The sequence below is a fragment of the Lichenostomus cassidix genome, chromosome 4, assembly GCF_008360975.1.
Source record: "Lichenostomus cassidix isolate B80296 chromosome 4, HeHo_3.0, whole genome shotgun sequence".
NCBI lineage: Eukaryota > Metazoa > Chordata > Aves > Passeriformes > Meliphagidae > Lichenostomus > Lichenostomus cassidix.
This window is the reverse complement of record NC_139484.1, coordinates 48675696-48689677: the sequence shown is the minus strand read 5'-3', so window position 1 is coordinate 48689677 and position 13982 is coordinate 48675696. Positions and strand designations below refer to the sequence as shown.

General features: G+C 34.2%; 1 protein-coding gene across 2 annotated transcripts in view; it reads right to left on the bottom strand.

Moving 5' to 3' along the window:
- PDS5A (PDS5 cohesin associated factor A) overlaps positions 1-13982 on the bottom strand; it is a 74444-nt gene that overhangs the window by 30776 nt on the left and 29686 nt on the right. For both annotated transcript variants that reach the window (XM_085059114.1, XM_085059115.1), the window contains exons 6-11: positions 13649-13775; positions 10108-10188; positions 8553-8693; positions 7372-7487; positions 6492-6586; positions 5493-5638 (exon numbers count right to left, since the gene is read on the bottom strand). In XM_085059114.1, coding sequence (XP_084915240.1) covers positions 5493-5638; positions 6492-6586; positions 7372-7487; positions 8553-8693; positions 10108-10188; positions 13649-13775 — 706 coding nt within the window. The remainder of the gene's footprint in view (positions 1-5492; positions 5639-6491; positions 6587-7371; positions 7488-8552; positions 8694-10107; positions 10189-13648; positions 13776-13982) is intronic.

Sequence of the window (13982 nt, the reverse complement as noted above, 5' to 3'; positions counted from 1 at the left end):
AAGCCTGGAAGCAATCACTCTAAAAAAACAGCAGAGTACAACAGCTACAGGAGGAGTTCATGGGTTCTCAACCTTGCTTTTGGTGGTCATACTTTACCCCCTCAAGTAAATAACAAGTATCCCATTACTAAACAATTTAACAGACAAGATCCACAGCTCTCCTATGCTGACTTATGTAAGGAATCATACCTTGAGAATTGATGATTAATTTAGACAGCATAGTGTCTCATACTGACTAATTTACACAGAAAACCTCAGAAGAAACTTGTTTTGCTACACCATTAAAAAGAAATGCATGGAATTCAAACTGAAAGAGACAATTTCTTCCAGAACACACTAGCTATCAATTTTGGCCTTGAACTCCCAAGGACTAACAATGTTCACATCATTTCACCCTGTGAAGCATAAATGTAGACCGTATTATTCATACTGTGCGTAACTTCCTCAATCTTGTTAAACTGAAGGTTTGTCTCAATAACACTGAGGTACTGCACATTTAATTTCTTAGCAGTTTTACTGAGTGAATTCCTTTCCTTGAAGGGCAAAGAAAAGACAAATCTTGAAGATAATATGACTTATGTCACCACAAGACACTACTGTTGGAGTAAGTCATAACAATAAGATGGAAAAAATAAACTTGTATTTTGTTACATATTTCTTAATTATTAAAACCGTGACAGGTCAAGATAGTAGTAACTTTGCTAGAACATAACATAATAATTAGTTTCCACAAAAGAGAAGAACTTTAGCTATAAATAGATGTTAAACTCTTCCACAAGAATTTGTTCACACCCATTGCAATCTAAAGCGCATTTTAAAGAAAATACAGGTCAGAAACGGAAACATATTCATAAAGTATTAATATTTTTCTGCATTCAGATACACCCTTCCAATGCAGGTGACAGCATTCATCTTCATCAGGTCTCCTATATGAGACAGGAAAGATGGCAAAATTTGTCAGAAGACAACAAGAAAGGATTGCTAGAAGTGATTCCAGAAAATTTAAGTCCAAAATGAAAGTGTAACAAGGGGTTAATAAGGAAAGGAGGTTGGAATTGTCAATAGAATTCTGATTACTGAAATTGCTGCAGAGTAGATCTCAGAGCATGGAGAAAGGAAGTTTCAGATGGACAATAGGAGACACAGGACCGACCCCCTTAGAGAATGTTTTGAGATACCATGGAAGCAAGTCACTGAACAGGAGATACATGTAGGGAAAAAAAAGAGCAGTATGCTTCTGAGAATTCAAGACGAAACAGGAAATAAACATAAACAGGAATGTAATAATCAATTTCAAAGGCAGCATATCAATAAACAAAGCTAACAATTACTACCCTGATTTAATTAACAAAATAATTTTGATAACCTTAGCTTCCTTTGTTGATCAACATGATTAAATTCCTCCATTGATGACTGTTGGAGTGAGTTTTGAAAAAATTGTTATTGAAAGTTCAATACAACTCCTTACCTGCTAGAATATCTAACCTATTCTTTTCAAAATCATCTTAAAGTCATTCTCCTTCACCTGGAAAAAGCCACAATGGTTTTTAGTACAGTTAAAACTGTACTAAATGCAGAAAAATGCATAAAGAGGAACTGAAAATGGGAGTCTTGTTTCTATGGCTCCTCACTCTATAGCTTTCGACTTCAAGCTGATGGTGTACAAGCCAGTTCTCATGAAGGGCCCAAGTCTCTACACCATAAAGGCTGGTGGAAGAAATGCCAATGGAAGTCAGCTGTCAAAACTCTCTTTGTAACTATTCAGGTTCTTAAGATTACTCCAGTATAAAGGAAAAGTATATTTTTGTTGTTTGTTTTTTAAATATCTCCTAATTATTCTGAAAAGTGAAGATGCTGGAAAGACCCTCAAGAGCGTGTTCCAATGAACATTCCTCAGAACAATGATTACCACAGACTGTATTTCAGTTTTTGGGAAGCATCTGTTACCAGAGTTGCTTTTCCATCTGGACCAATAAAAATGGATTTGAAAACTACAGGTGGGAATGCGATTTGTTTGGGGTTTTTTGTTGCTGTTTTTTAAAATAGTTGCACTCATCATGCAAATGCCTGTACAGATTGCATCGGCTAAAGATGTTCCTTTAAAAATTAAGTAGTGTCTTTTAGCCAGAAACTTTTATCCTAAAATGTGTTTAGATTATCTTTACTAATACTGTGCCAACTAGAATATGGTCAGGAGAAAAAACAGATCACTTAAATGGCACACCAGTTAGCATGATTTAAATGTTTTGCCTGTTTTATAATGAAAAAAAGCAGAGTTGAAATGACAGGTAAGCACTTTACTTCAGCCTGTTGGACAAGCATTCATTTCATTGTAATAGCAATACTAATTTGATAGATGACTGCAGACCTAAAAAGATGAAGTCAATTTGATAAAGGATCATTTAGGAGTTTGCAGTAGATTTGTCCAAGAGAAACCCAGCTACAAAGGGGAAAAGCAGCCAACAGAATATAGAGTTTGTTTAAAGAAAAAGGATGAATAAAATAGGTATAATGCATTCTGCCTGGAACTTAGAAAATCCTACACAGAAAACACAAAGACAGTTACATGGACATTAACAATATCCATTATCCTCCCCCAGACAGCAGAAAAATCCTAAAAAGAAATAATAATAAAAAACCCCAAACCAGATTAAAGTTTACAAGTCCTTGATCTTTTTATAATGCTAATTATACTTCCAAAGACATCCTATGCTAGACCTAATGCTAAGGTCTACTTCAAATTGTAAGTATTTGTAGTAGTCATTTCTATTCAGTGCTCAGTTGTATTTTCTCCTCAGGATATATTTTCATTAAAGCTCTCTCCAGAGATTTTTGTAAGAGAAGCATAATGTACAGATGAAGTTATTCTTCACTGATTGCCTGAAAAAGCACCTAACCTTGAAATGTAATATATCAAACCTACGACTGGTGTGAAATGACTTAGTCAAATATATGAGGAACATTAACTGCTGCCACACTGGATTTAAAGCCACACGAGAAAAGACCTAGCTCTGTAGAAATCAGTATTATAGCTGTGCAGTAATAGCTGACTGCCCCTTACTGACAGCAACATGCTAAAGGAGAACAGAACAGAGACACTGTGTTGAAGACACAGTAACAATTACCCCATTCTCACTAGGTGGAAGTCCCAGTGGGACGTGCTGGTTACACTGAAAGTTTTTTAGATCTCATAAATGACACTTTGGACATGTTTGTTTAGTGGCTGAAAAAGAAGGAAGGTGATCTTGATCACACCCGAGAAATATCTGATATCAAACTGAAAGTAAAACTAACTGAAGAGCTGCTTTATAATAGTGAACATACTCAAAATTGGTATTTCTCCATGTAAAGATTACATACTTCTCTCAAAATCCATTACAATAACTTTCTCGCTTAAAAGGGGAACAAAAAGAAAGTAAAAATTATTTTAAAATAATTGAAATAACTAGCTAGAATGTCATAGGGGGCATCCTTTCTATAGCCTATCAAAAAAGAACAACAATAAGGAAAAACAAAAATCCCTATGGCTACATAGCACAGTCTGCTATTAAGCATCACCCTCCAAAGAGCATGGAGCTGCATCTGAAAAAATGTAAACAGGAAACAGTTTAAGCTCTGGCAAGTTGAAACTAACTCCCTGATGACACATGGACAACAGTTTCAAAATGAAGTTATTAAAAGCATACTAACTACACATCTTCATCAAAGCTTCTAGAAGCAAGAAGCCTTCCAGACCTTTTCTGTAGGGCTGAAAGACAAACAGATTTATTCCAGGAGAGAGGTCTGAAGAGGGTTCTTAAAGTGCCATTAGGAGACATTAAAAAAAAAAATTAATAAAGCAAGCAGGAACAAAATCATTAAGGCCACGTGGTATCCCATCTATGACTTTTACAGGAATTGAGACATTATATACCAAATACTAATTATTCTATTATTGCAATCTAACAATGAACAGACTGAAGACAGCAAAGGTGAAAAAAACCAAAGGGTCCGGAGAGGAACAATGTGCCACTGATCAGAACACCTGATTCTGAATGGGCAAACAGGGTGAAACAGAACAGTAATGACAACAAAGACCTGACACTGCTGAAAAACAAGTTATGGAAATGTGGCACTGAACTTTATATAATGGAAAGTTTTATCTAAGAAAAAATAACTTTAAAATGCATTAGGATCCCAAAAAACCTTCCAACAAAGTGTCACATACCAGAGAGCCTTAAAATAAAAATTCTGTTGTGAATTATTTACTAAATAAAACACAGGGGAAAATGGGTGGATGAATAACTGATTTTCACAATGAAGGGAACAAAGGGAACCTATAGATGGAGTCAGAAAGGAATCTCTGACACTTAACATACAAAAAATTATTAGAAAATTAACTGAACAGTGTGCATAAAATTTACTGAGGTAGTCAGATCTAACACTGTAATGAAGAATTGCAGAAAAACGTCAGGCTACTGGATTGTTATAATATGAAATGGAAGGAATTCAGATTAAGGACAAGTTTTCCCACCAGCATTAACTCTGCATGTACAGTATTTGGTAGTATATCATCTGAAGTTATTCAAGAAAAACGTTGACTGAAGTCAACACAAATGTTTTCCAAAACTGTAAGCTCAGTGCTCATAGCATAAGAGACAGAGTATTTCAGAATAAGAAAAAAAGTTATCATCAAGTATGATACACATATGTTGTGTATGTTGTACACAACACGGTGCAAACTGTGAATGCCATTACCAAGTATGGTCACCTGAGTTCCAACAGGATATACAACACCCAGACAAGAATGATCAGAAGTATGCAATAATCAATTTGTGTGATTATTGATTCTTTAGAAGGTGATTCTTTAGAATGGAAAACAAAGAACCGGAGAAGATATGGTATTCATATTTATTAAACATAAATGAGTCACAGAATATTCATTGCTTTATATACTCCAAGAACTATGAGATACCCAGTGAAATTACAAGTTTAAAAACAAACAAGCAAAGTTACTTTTCCCAAACATGAATTAAACTTGAATTTACTAATGCATATGCCATGGATGCTTACAAGTTACAAATAAGTTCAAGAAAGAACTTGATACATACACAGAATAAAGTTCTGTTGAAAGTTACAATGAATGTGAGCCAACAGATTTAAGAAATCTTTAAATCACAAATTGCTGGTAGCCAAAATTGACCACTATGAGAATTATAATGGGTTATAGAGACCTTTGGCCTAAATATGTGTGACCATTCTTATGTTCTTACAATATGACTGTGTTTATCACAAGTTAATGACCCTATTTGCTTGACAACACTTGATAGATGCCACCATAACACAGAATTTTCATTAAGATGTTCTCATAAGAATATTTTTTCCCAGCAGCATTCTTATTAACAGTCAGCTCTTAAGACTCTGTGATTCTGTGACTTTGGTTTTTTTAATTTTACTTTTGATAACATATATTAGAAGCAGGTAATTGTTAAAAATACAGTATTAGCACTTACCCGTTTGTCCAGCGTTCTTTCCCTTACAAAGCCAAGCAGCTGATCATTGACTAAAGAGAGATCTCTCTTGCCCGCAGTAATAATTGTAACAATAACATCGTGTCGAATGGCTTCTTCTGGGTCATGAGATCTAACCTTCAAATATTCTGTTACAAGCAGAAACAATCAAAAGCTTGGCTTTTTTACATAGGTGAGATGTATTCTGATTTATTAATAATGTTTAAACGATTAAATGTCAGTCATATATCACAACCACATAATCTATTACATACAGAGCTACCCACAGGAAACATCTGTTCCAATGTTTTCTATGTTAAATATAAAACAATTCGATAACTGTAAATATCAGAGGAATACAGAAGTGAATAGCTTTTGTGTTAACCTCATCTGCAAGAAGCAATGAAATGAAAAAAAGTTGACTAGAATATATAGTAAGTAAAGGGGGTGAGGGAATAAGAAGAAATAAGAGAAGAAACTCTCATTCCCAAAGAGTGAAATAACATAAATAATAAATGAAAAATACTGACAACTGTTGTAGAACAGCTTGCATCAAAAAACAACAGTATTTCCAGTTAAAATGATACTACACTGAAAGAAGAAACTTCATAGTTTAGATCAGCAAAATGGCATTTTCTGAACTTAGTGGATGAAATCAGTGGGGAACACAGTGACTGACCTTGAAAGTAAGTCAAGATTTTGCACCAATATTTGTTTTGACTCATCAGAAGTTTCTTTAGAACTTGAAATTACTTTAAAACTCATTCTGTAATGTGTAGCTTCTTCAAGACTCACTCTGACAAAGTCCACACAAAATCACACATGCCTCTCTTTCTAGCACTTGTCTTCAACAGGAATCAATTACTCAGCAGACATCTCTTCCATCCAGCATCAAGCATTGCACTTGATACATTTCAGAACTACACTGCTATGTACAAGAATAATTATACACTTCCTTGCTCATTTTGCAGATGATTCTAAACCCCTGTATGAGCATCTCACCAGTGAGGTCTTTTGCTAAGTCTGGATGGTTCATTAAACAATGACTGGCGAATTTCACACTCTCTAATCTCACAGGGACATGGATATCATTGAACCTAGAGGGATAGAAGATGATGAATGTTAATTTTTAATTAGCTTTGCAAATCAGTATTGCTCTCTATGTAGTAACATGTGTTGATAGTATGTTCTGTTAACTATTAAAATACTTTTCTATGGCAATATTATAGAATATAAATGTTTTGAATTTATCTCCATAATATACCTCATACAAATTTTTGTAATTTCTTGTGAAATTGAGTCAGGACTAAAATTAGAGGATGAATACGCTGTATGTGGATGCAATGTTGTCCCAGTGGATTTTGCCCACTGACTTCTGAACACAATTGTCCATACACTGTCAATTGTGTGTACATATATACATGCACACGCACAAAATTATAGAAATGTAAATTGGCGTCTAACATGTACCATTTGAAAACATTCCCTTTTAAAAAAATTATAATAATCTATATTTACTTAAAAGGAAGTATCTCTTCACTCAAAAAGGTAAATGCCAAACAAAACACAGTTGCAGATATAGCTGAAGAATACGAAATTTAGACAATACTGGCATAGCTATTGTGGAATTTCTGTTATGCATATAATGTGCTGTCTATCCAATTTATATGCCCATAGCTGACAGCAATATAGCAGCAGTCCTTCAGGCTTCTTCATTCTAAAATATAACTGTATGCAGTTCTCTGATCTGAAGATCTAACAAAGTAATTTGTTCAAATACAAACAGTTACATCCTCAAAAAACAAAATGAAAACTGCAGTACTGTTAAGAAAATTCACAACAAAAAGAACAGAAATTTGGAATTCTGTCCCATTTCTCTTACCGCCCAAGAAAGCACTGCCAAAGAGGTCGATTTTGTGTGGCCAGATCAGAATCTTTGGAGCCAAAGAGTTTAGCCAGAAGTCGAACAACAGCCAAACGTTCTTCTCCATCATTGCTCTAAAAATCAAAACATGGAAAAGGAACTGTAAATCGTTATCCGCAATACCTTAGTAATAATTTTGGCTTCCTTTTCTTTCAGTTTTTTTAACAGTTAGATTAAAAACTGAGTTTGAAAAAATTTCTGGTAATCCTCATTCTCCTTATTTAGCTTATTGGATTAGTATGAGGCAAAATATACAAATACCTATTAAGCTAATATGTTACAGGCAGTGAATAGATGGCTGCGCTTTGAAAATACCTTCTCTTTCAGGAATAAAAACCCATACACTGTATTCTGAAAAACATATATATTTGAAAATTTCAACCACTAATGATGTTTTTGTTTTAAAACATTTAAAAAAATTACTTAATGCATGTGGAAAAGACACAAATTAAGATGTTATAAACAGATGTGTAGCAATGAAAGCTGCATGTAATTTCACCAAATATCTATTTCCTCATTACTTTTGTTTGTTGCTACCATAGCCTATGTGTACATCGACACATATACAATCATTACTCTTGTCCAATTACAATCTTAGAAAAGACAAACAGCTTTTTACTTCAAACCCCCTCAAACTTTCAAATTAGGATAAATAAACTATTTTCAAGGATTCAAAAGCAGTCAGTTGACTTATTATCTGATAGCAACAAACCTGGTAAAATATTAGAAATACTTCCTCTACTATTAAAACATTATTTCATAGAAGAAAGTTCTGCAAATCAATACTGAAGCTGACACATTTGCATTTCATAAGATAAGACAACCACATCCTAATTACTTTACAAATGTTGAGTGCAATCCAAAGACTAAGTACATAAAACTTCTGCATTAGACTGTATTGATTTATGATTATAATGACTATATATTTTGTGTGCATAATATATGCTTGCAAGCACAATAAGCACATAATTGTATACAAATTTCCAGTATCCTTTCTTTAATATTATATTTATGTTTAAAATAAAGCAATAAATATAAAATTTTTATACCTCTGGTAGAACACTCATTAAATTTACAGTTCTGCTCTCTTAATATCCCCACAAATTTTCCTGATTGTCCAAAGCCATACTGTAACCTACCTTCAGCTTGAATTCCAGCTGTGGCATGACAGACAGCAGTAAGTGAGGATCTATGGCAAAAAGCTCTTGTATCAAGTCAAACACATGTTCGGATAAGTCACTTACTGAAGACTTTCCCAGTACCAGAACCTGGTTAAAAAACTAAAATACAAACAATATTATGTAGTGTATTTTCCTTCATTAATGCAAACATTATTTTAAAAAATTATTTTAACATGGTATCATTAATGCTTTTATACTAGTGGAAAATACTCAATGCACAATTTCTTCATTAAATCAAAGTATTTCAACCTTACAATTTTCGTTTAATCACATTACAAACATCCTTCTCAGTTCAGTTCTATTAGTTCTATCAAGATAGTTTAATTCATGACAATTTTCAAATTTCAAATCTCAATAACTATCTCCCAAGCAAAAATAACAGGCAATAAAAGAACTGTTAACTTAAAATGCATATATATCCAGTAGATGACTGACGAAAAGAATTAGTATATTTTTTAAATTTTCTTAAAATTGAAACTCAATCCAATTGAAGATCATCAAATCCATTTTAAAGAATATCAAATGTCTTTATATTATGTCTAGCAATACTTGATGGGTAATGTATCATGGTCATTAGTGATCTAACAGAAACAAACTGAAGTAGCCTAAATTATTAAATTTTTTTTATTTATATAAAGTATATTAAAATTTAACACTTCCTATTACATATTGTGAGCTGTTATTTAAGCAGTGCAAATATAATAGCAAAAAAGCTATCATACATTTGAAAAAGAAAGTAACGAGAAAAGTATTAAATAAACTCAAAGGTTACTTTATGGACTGTCGTGTTTCCAGAGAAGACTAATTAAAAAGCTTAAAAAACCAGGAGAATTGGAATGTGGTAACTGTTAGTGAGACTCCTGGAACTTTTAAACACTTACTGATTAATCTTTTAGAATTTGCCTAATTCCCTTTTAAACTACCCTGACTTTTATGAATTTTATTGGCTTCAGCTCTAAGGAAATAGAAACAGAATGGATCAGACCACATTCACCTAGCTGAATTAATAGGCAGAATATACAATGCTGACACTCAACAAGAGGAATTATAATTTAAATGAAGCCTTGTAAAAAGCATAGCTCTTTTTACGACTACAGCAAGTTTAGGAGGGGAAAAAACAATCTAGCAAAGAGCTGATAGTTTGAAATGCTTCATCCTAATGCTTGGTACAACATGAGGCTGTCTGGCTGCTGGACATACGAAGTACTAATAACTCATTTTGTTGTAACAGGATTTTTGGTGGCCACCTATTTTCACAGCCTACATTGAGGCTTAACATTAGACTGAGATGGATAAAAATTAATTTCCTCCTCCCTTACTTAAAACACTCCACATATTTAACAACCAAGTCAACAATATAATATTTTGAAAATGGTATTCTTGTAGCTGCAATAGAAAATGTGGCTTCTACAAATAATACTTAAAAGAATAAAACCCCCTAGCCAATCTCCAACAAATCAAGACAGTAACAAGAACACCTGTTACTTGAAGGTAATGTGAAATAATTACATACATTGGCAATACACGGTTCAATGGTCTGGACGGTCCTTTTCAACAGGACTTTTGCAAGATCAAATGCTTGTTTGTTAAGGTTCTGAAATAAAGAAAATATAATAAAATTTTATAGGGTTTTCACATGCAGTGGCATAAAATATTTTGAAGAAACATTACCATACCTCCACACTCTGAAAATTAACGTGCACCAAATTTGGCACTGGAAAATGAATGAATTTAAATTAATTTTTTCTGTTTGCCCCTCACATACTCATTGAAGATACACCCTCATTGACAATACACCCTGTAAAAGCAAGTTCAGCTTTGTTTAGAGGGTAAAACTGTGCACTGACTTCTCCACAGACTGTACCATATGCTCTGAGATAGCCCACAGTGAGACTACAGAAAGCACCTATACTTGGGCAGAGTTAGCAGTAAACCTTCCAAGTAAGCATTTGATTGTAACACGACAAACTTGAACATTGTTTGTTTTACTCTTGAGCAAGAAAAATAATGTAACTGCACATCTGAAAAATCTGACAGTCCAAGTCTGCACAAATTCAACATGCGGTATCTCATATCATCTAAAGATTAATGCAGCTTGGACAGAAAAAACATAGAAATGGATGAGCTGATTGCCCTGAAAATTACAAATCACTGCAGACAAAATGCAGGTAATGCCTAGTGATGACTGATTCTTGGATAGACAGTATTTGGCAAGTTTACATTGAGAACAACCCCCTCATGTTCTTTTAACTAATGAGATGACAACAGTTCTTCAACAGATAGTAAAGAAAAAGAAACGGCCAAAGGCTCAAACAAATAAATCCTCAGTCACCAAGGCACAAAACTGATTTCTCATTATAGAGGACAGACAGATATGTAATGAACTCTTCTCAAATTAAAAAATACCCCTAAACTTTCTCTCCATATCAAGCCATGATTAAAATCTTGTTGAGTGGTATGCTGGTATTAAACTAAAGGACTGCCAAACTCATACAGAAAATACATTTTCTATGGATCTTCAATACAACCTCTTCACACACACCCCCACACCCATCTCCACAGCCTAGAAAAATAATATATATATATAGATAAAATATACAGCTATTAAAAAATAATACACTACTAATCAATGTGTTAGGAGAAAAGAAGCTCTGAAAGTCTGGATTAGCCATGCTGTAGAACATGCAGAAGAAAATAAGGATTTTTAACACATGAAAATATTTTTAAGGAATAACTTAAGTAAGAGTGTGAAGAAAAAGATTCACTAAACAGCACTGCCTTGAAAGTTAATAAAAAGGACTACAGTTTGTGGCCACAGGTCTGAGCAAAATGTGACATATGATACTGCTATTGAAAACCTGGATTTACTACAGGAGAGTCATGCTAGCACACACAGAGAACAATGTACACCACCATCACTTAACTGACAATGGAGGTACAAATTAATACAACCTAGATTCTGAGGTAGACTATATCACTTCTAATTAAAAAACAAAGCCAGACTGCATTATCCAAAACACATTACTTCAGCTTCTTTACAAAGACAAACTTCCATCAAGTCTTGCCACACCGGTATTTTTCTTATGTCATTGCAGAGAATGGCTGGTATTTGACTGTTTTGCACAGATCTGAGGTATCAGTATGGTATGCATTCCACAAGAAAATAAACAGAGCTCTTTAGGCTACAGTGCTTCTGATTTACATACCTAAGGACAAGCTACAGAATCACAGAATTTCCTAGGAGATCTGTTCATGAAAGGAGAACATAGCTGCAACAGCCAGACTCTGCTAGATCAGACAAAAGAACCTTCCAGTTGTTTTGCTTGGTTTTTGTTTTTTTAACTACCATGGTAAAACAGTAGTTTAAGTGCTACTGTTACAGGAAACAAACAAAGTAACACAGACCAAAATAATGACTAAATTACAATACTGAGCACTGACTACAGGATATTATTTGCCCAGTCATGGCCAACAGTCGATAATAGTGGCACCAGTCCTCTACTGGTCAAATATGAAGCACAACCCAATATTTACACCTGGTTTGTCTCCCTCTCTATCAGAGCCTTGCTTGAGAATTTCCTTCATTAGTCAAAACTGTAACAATGTTAATGCTAAAGGATCACATTCACTTTTACTCTGCCTAAATCAAGTAGCAACAACTCACTGTTAAGTTGTACAAGGTTTTACTGGGCCTTTGTACCCTAAGAGAAATGCTCACCATTGTTAATAGCATCCCTTGACATACATAGCACCACTCTGTTTCCATTCCTGGTATCTACTGCCTATAATTCATTAGAAGCAACTTACAAAGAACAGTCTATTTTCAAAAGAACTCTTGTTATAAGAGTCCCATCTGTGTAGCAGTTTCAATAAGACAGTATCTCATTGCTGTCAATAAAAATGATTTGATAGAATGGCACTCCTGTCTCATGATTATGACAGAAGGAATGCAAACTCATCTCAGACAAGAGATACTTTCATACACCGATAAGATTTCACAGGTAAATGACAATGGCCACAGCTTAGTCACTCCCATGCTATACACTTCCATGAAGTCTCCCTCTTTATGCAACCAAATGAATAATCTCTGCTTTTATATACTAATTTAACTTTAATTATGATGTAATGGATGGACCTGCCTTGATTTTTGCAATTATTTTAAATTAACAAATGAACAAACAGAAACACATAACCAGAGCACAGTTAATTTACTGTAACTAATAACTGAAACTTACAGTACTCCACACTATTTTTGGTAAGTACAAGTGTTTTAGCAAGGGAATCTTCTTGGTCAAACACCAGCCTGCACCACAGTTTCCCTTATTTCACAGCTAAAGGAGTTCTGTTTAGTCTCTTTTCAAATTTATTAAGGCATCACAGTGAAGGCAAAAAAGCTTGAGTGCAGACCCACTGATCCCCTCTTCGAGGAAAAGCTCATATAAAATTCCTCTAGGAAGGGCAGTGTGTGTTTGTATGTGCTACTTTGCCCCTTATACGTGAATTAAATGGAGAAGAACAATAGAAGGGGTGAAAAGCACAGCTAGGAAGGTGGAAGGAAGTCTGAGTGGCAAGCTGAGGAGGGCAGCAAGACACCAAAGAAGTCCTGGGGATACCTTCCCCCGCCTTCTTTTAAAATTAAAAAATATTTCACATCTTCTGTATTAAAAAAACCCCAACATATCCTGAAAGCAAAACAACCAACAACCCATAATCCTCAAGATATAATGTTTTCCTATTATTTTTGCTTGAAAACACTTTATTTTTGTTTCAGTACAGAGATCCTGAAGTGGCAAGTAAGCACTATCTCCTATAGATATATAAGAGCTATATAGATATATATCTATATAAATATATATCTCCTATATAAATATGGAAGAATCTTGACATAGCTAATGAGCAGCACCAAATGAGCAGCACCAGATAATTCCCAGATGAATGTGAGAAAATAAAACAGTCGCAATAGCTAAAGTGTATGAAGGATAAATAACATGCATAAGGCAGTAAGAATATTGTTATTATAACAGTATACTACAATAATATTTTACTTGGCAGACCTTGTGTGCAGGAATGAGGTTAATCAAAATTGAGTCCAGCAGCTCCTGAGTTACTCCATCGCCTTCCATGATGATAGAACTCATCAAATCCAGCATATGCATTTGTACCTTCTGGTTGTGGCTATTACTAAGATCATAAAGAAAATAATCAATATTAAATTCTCAGACCCTCACAAATGCCACCAACAAAATCAAGAAACAATATCTAATGTTGTCCAATTTGCTCTCCCTTACACTCGCCATATCTCAAAATTCAAAACTATTTTATTTACACTTCCTCCCTTATAGAAAGGTTCAAAAACCTAGAACAACCTAGCTCTGCTTTAAGAGAATC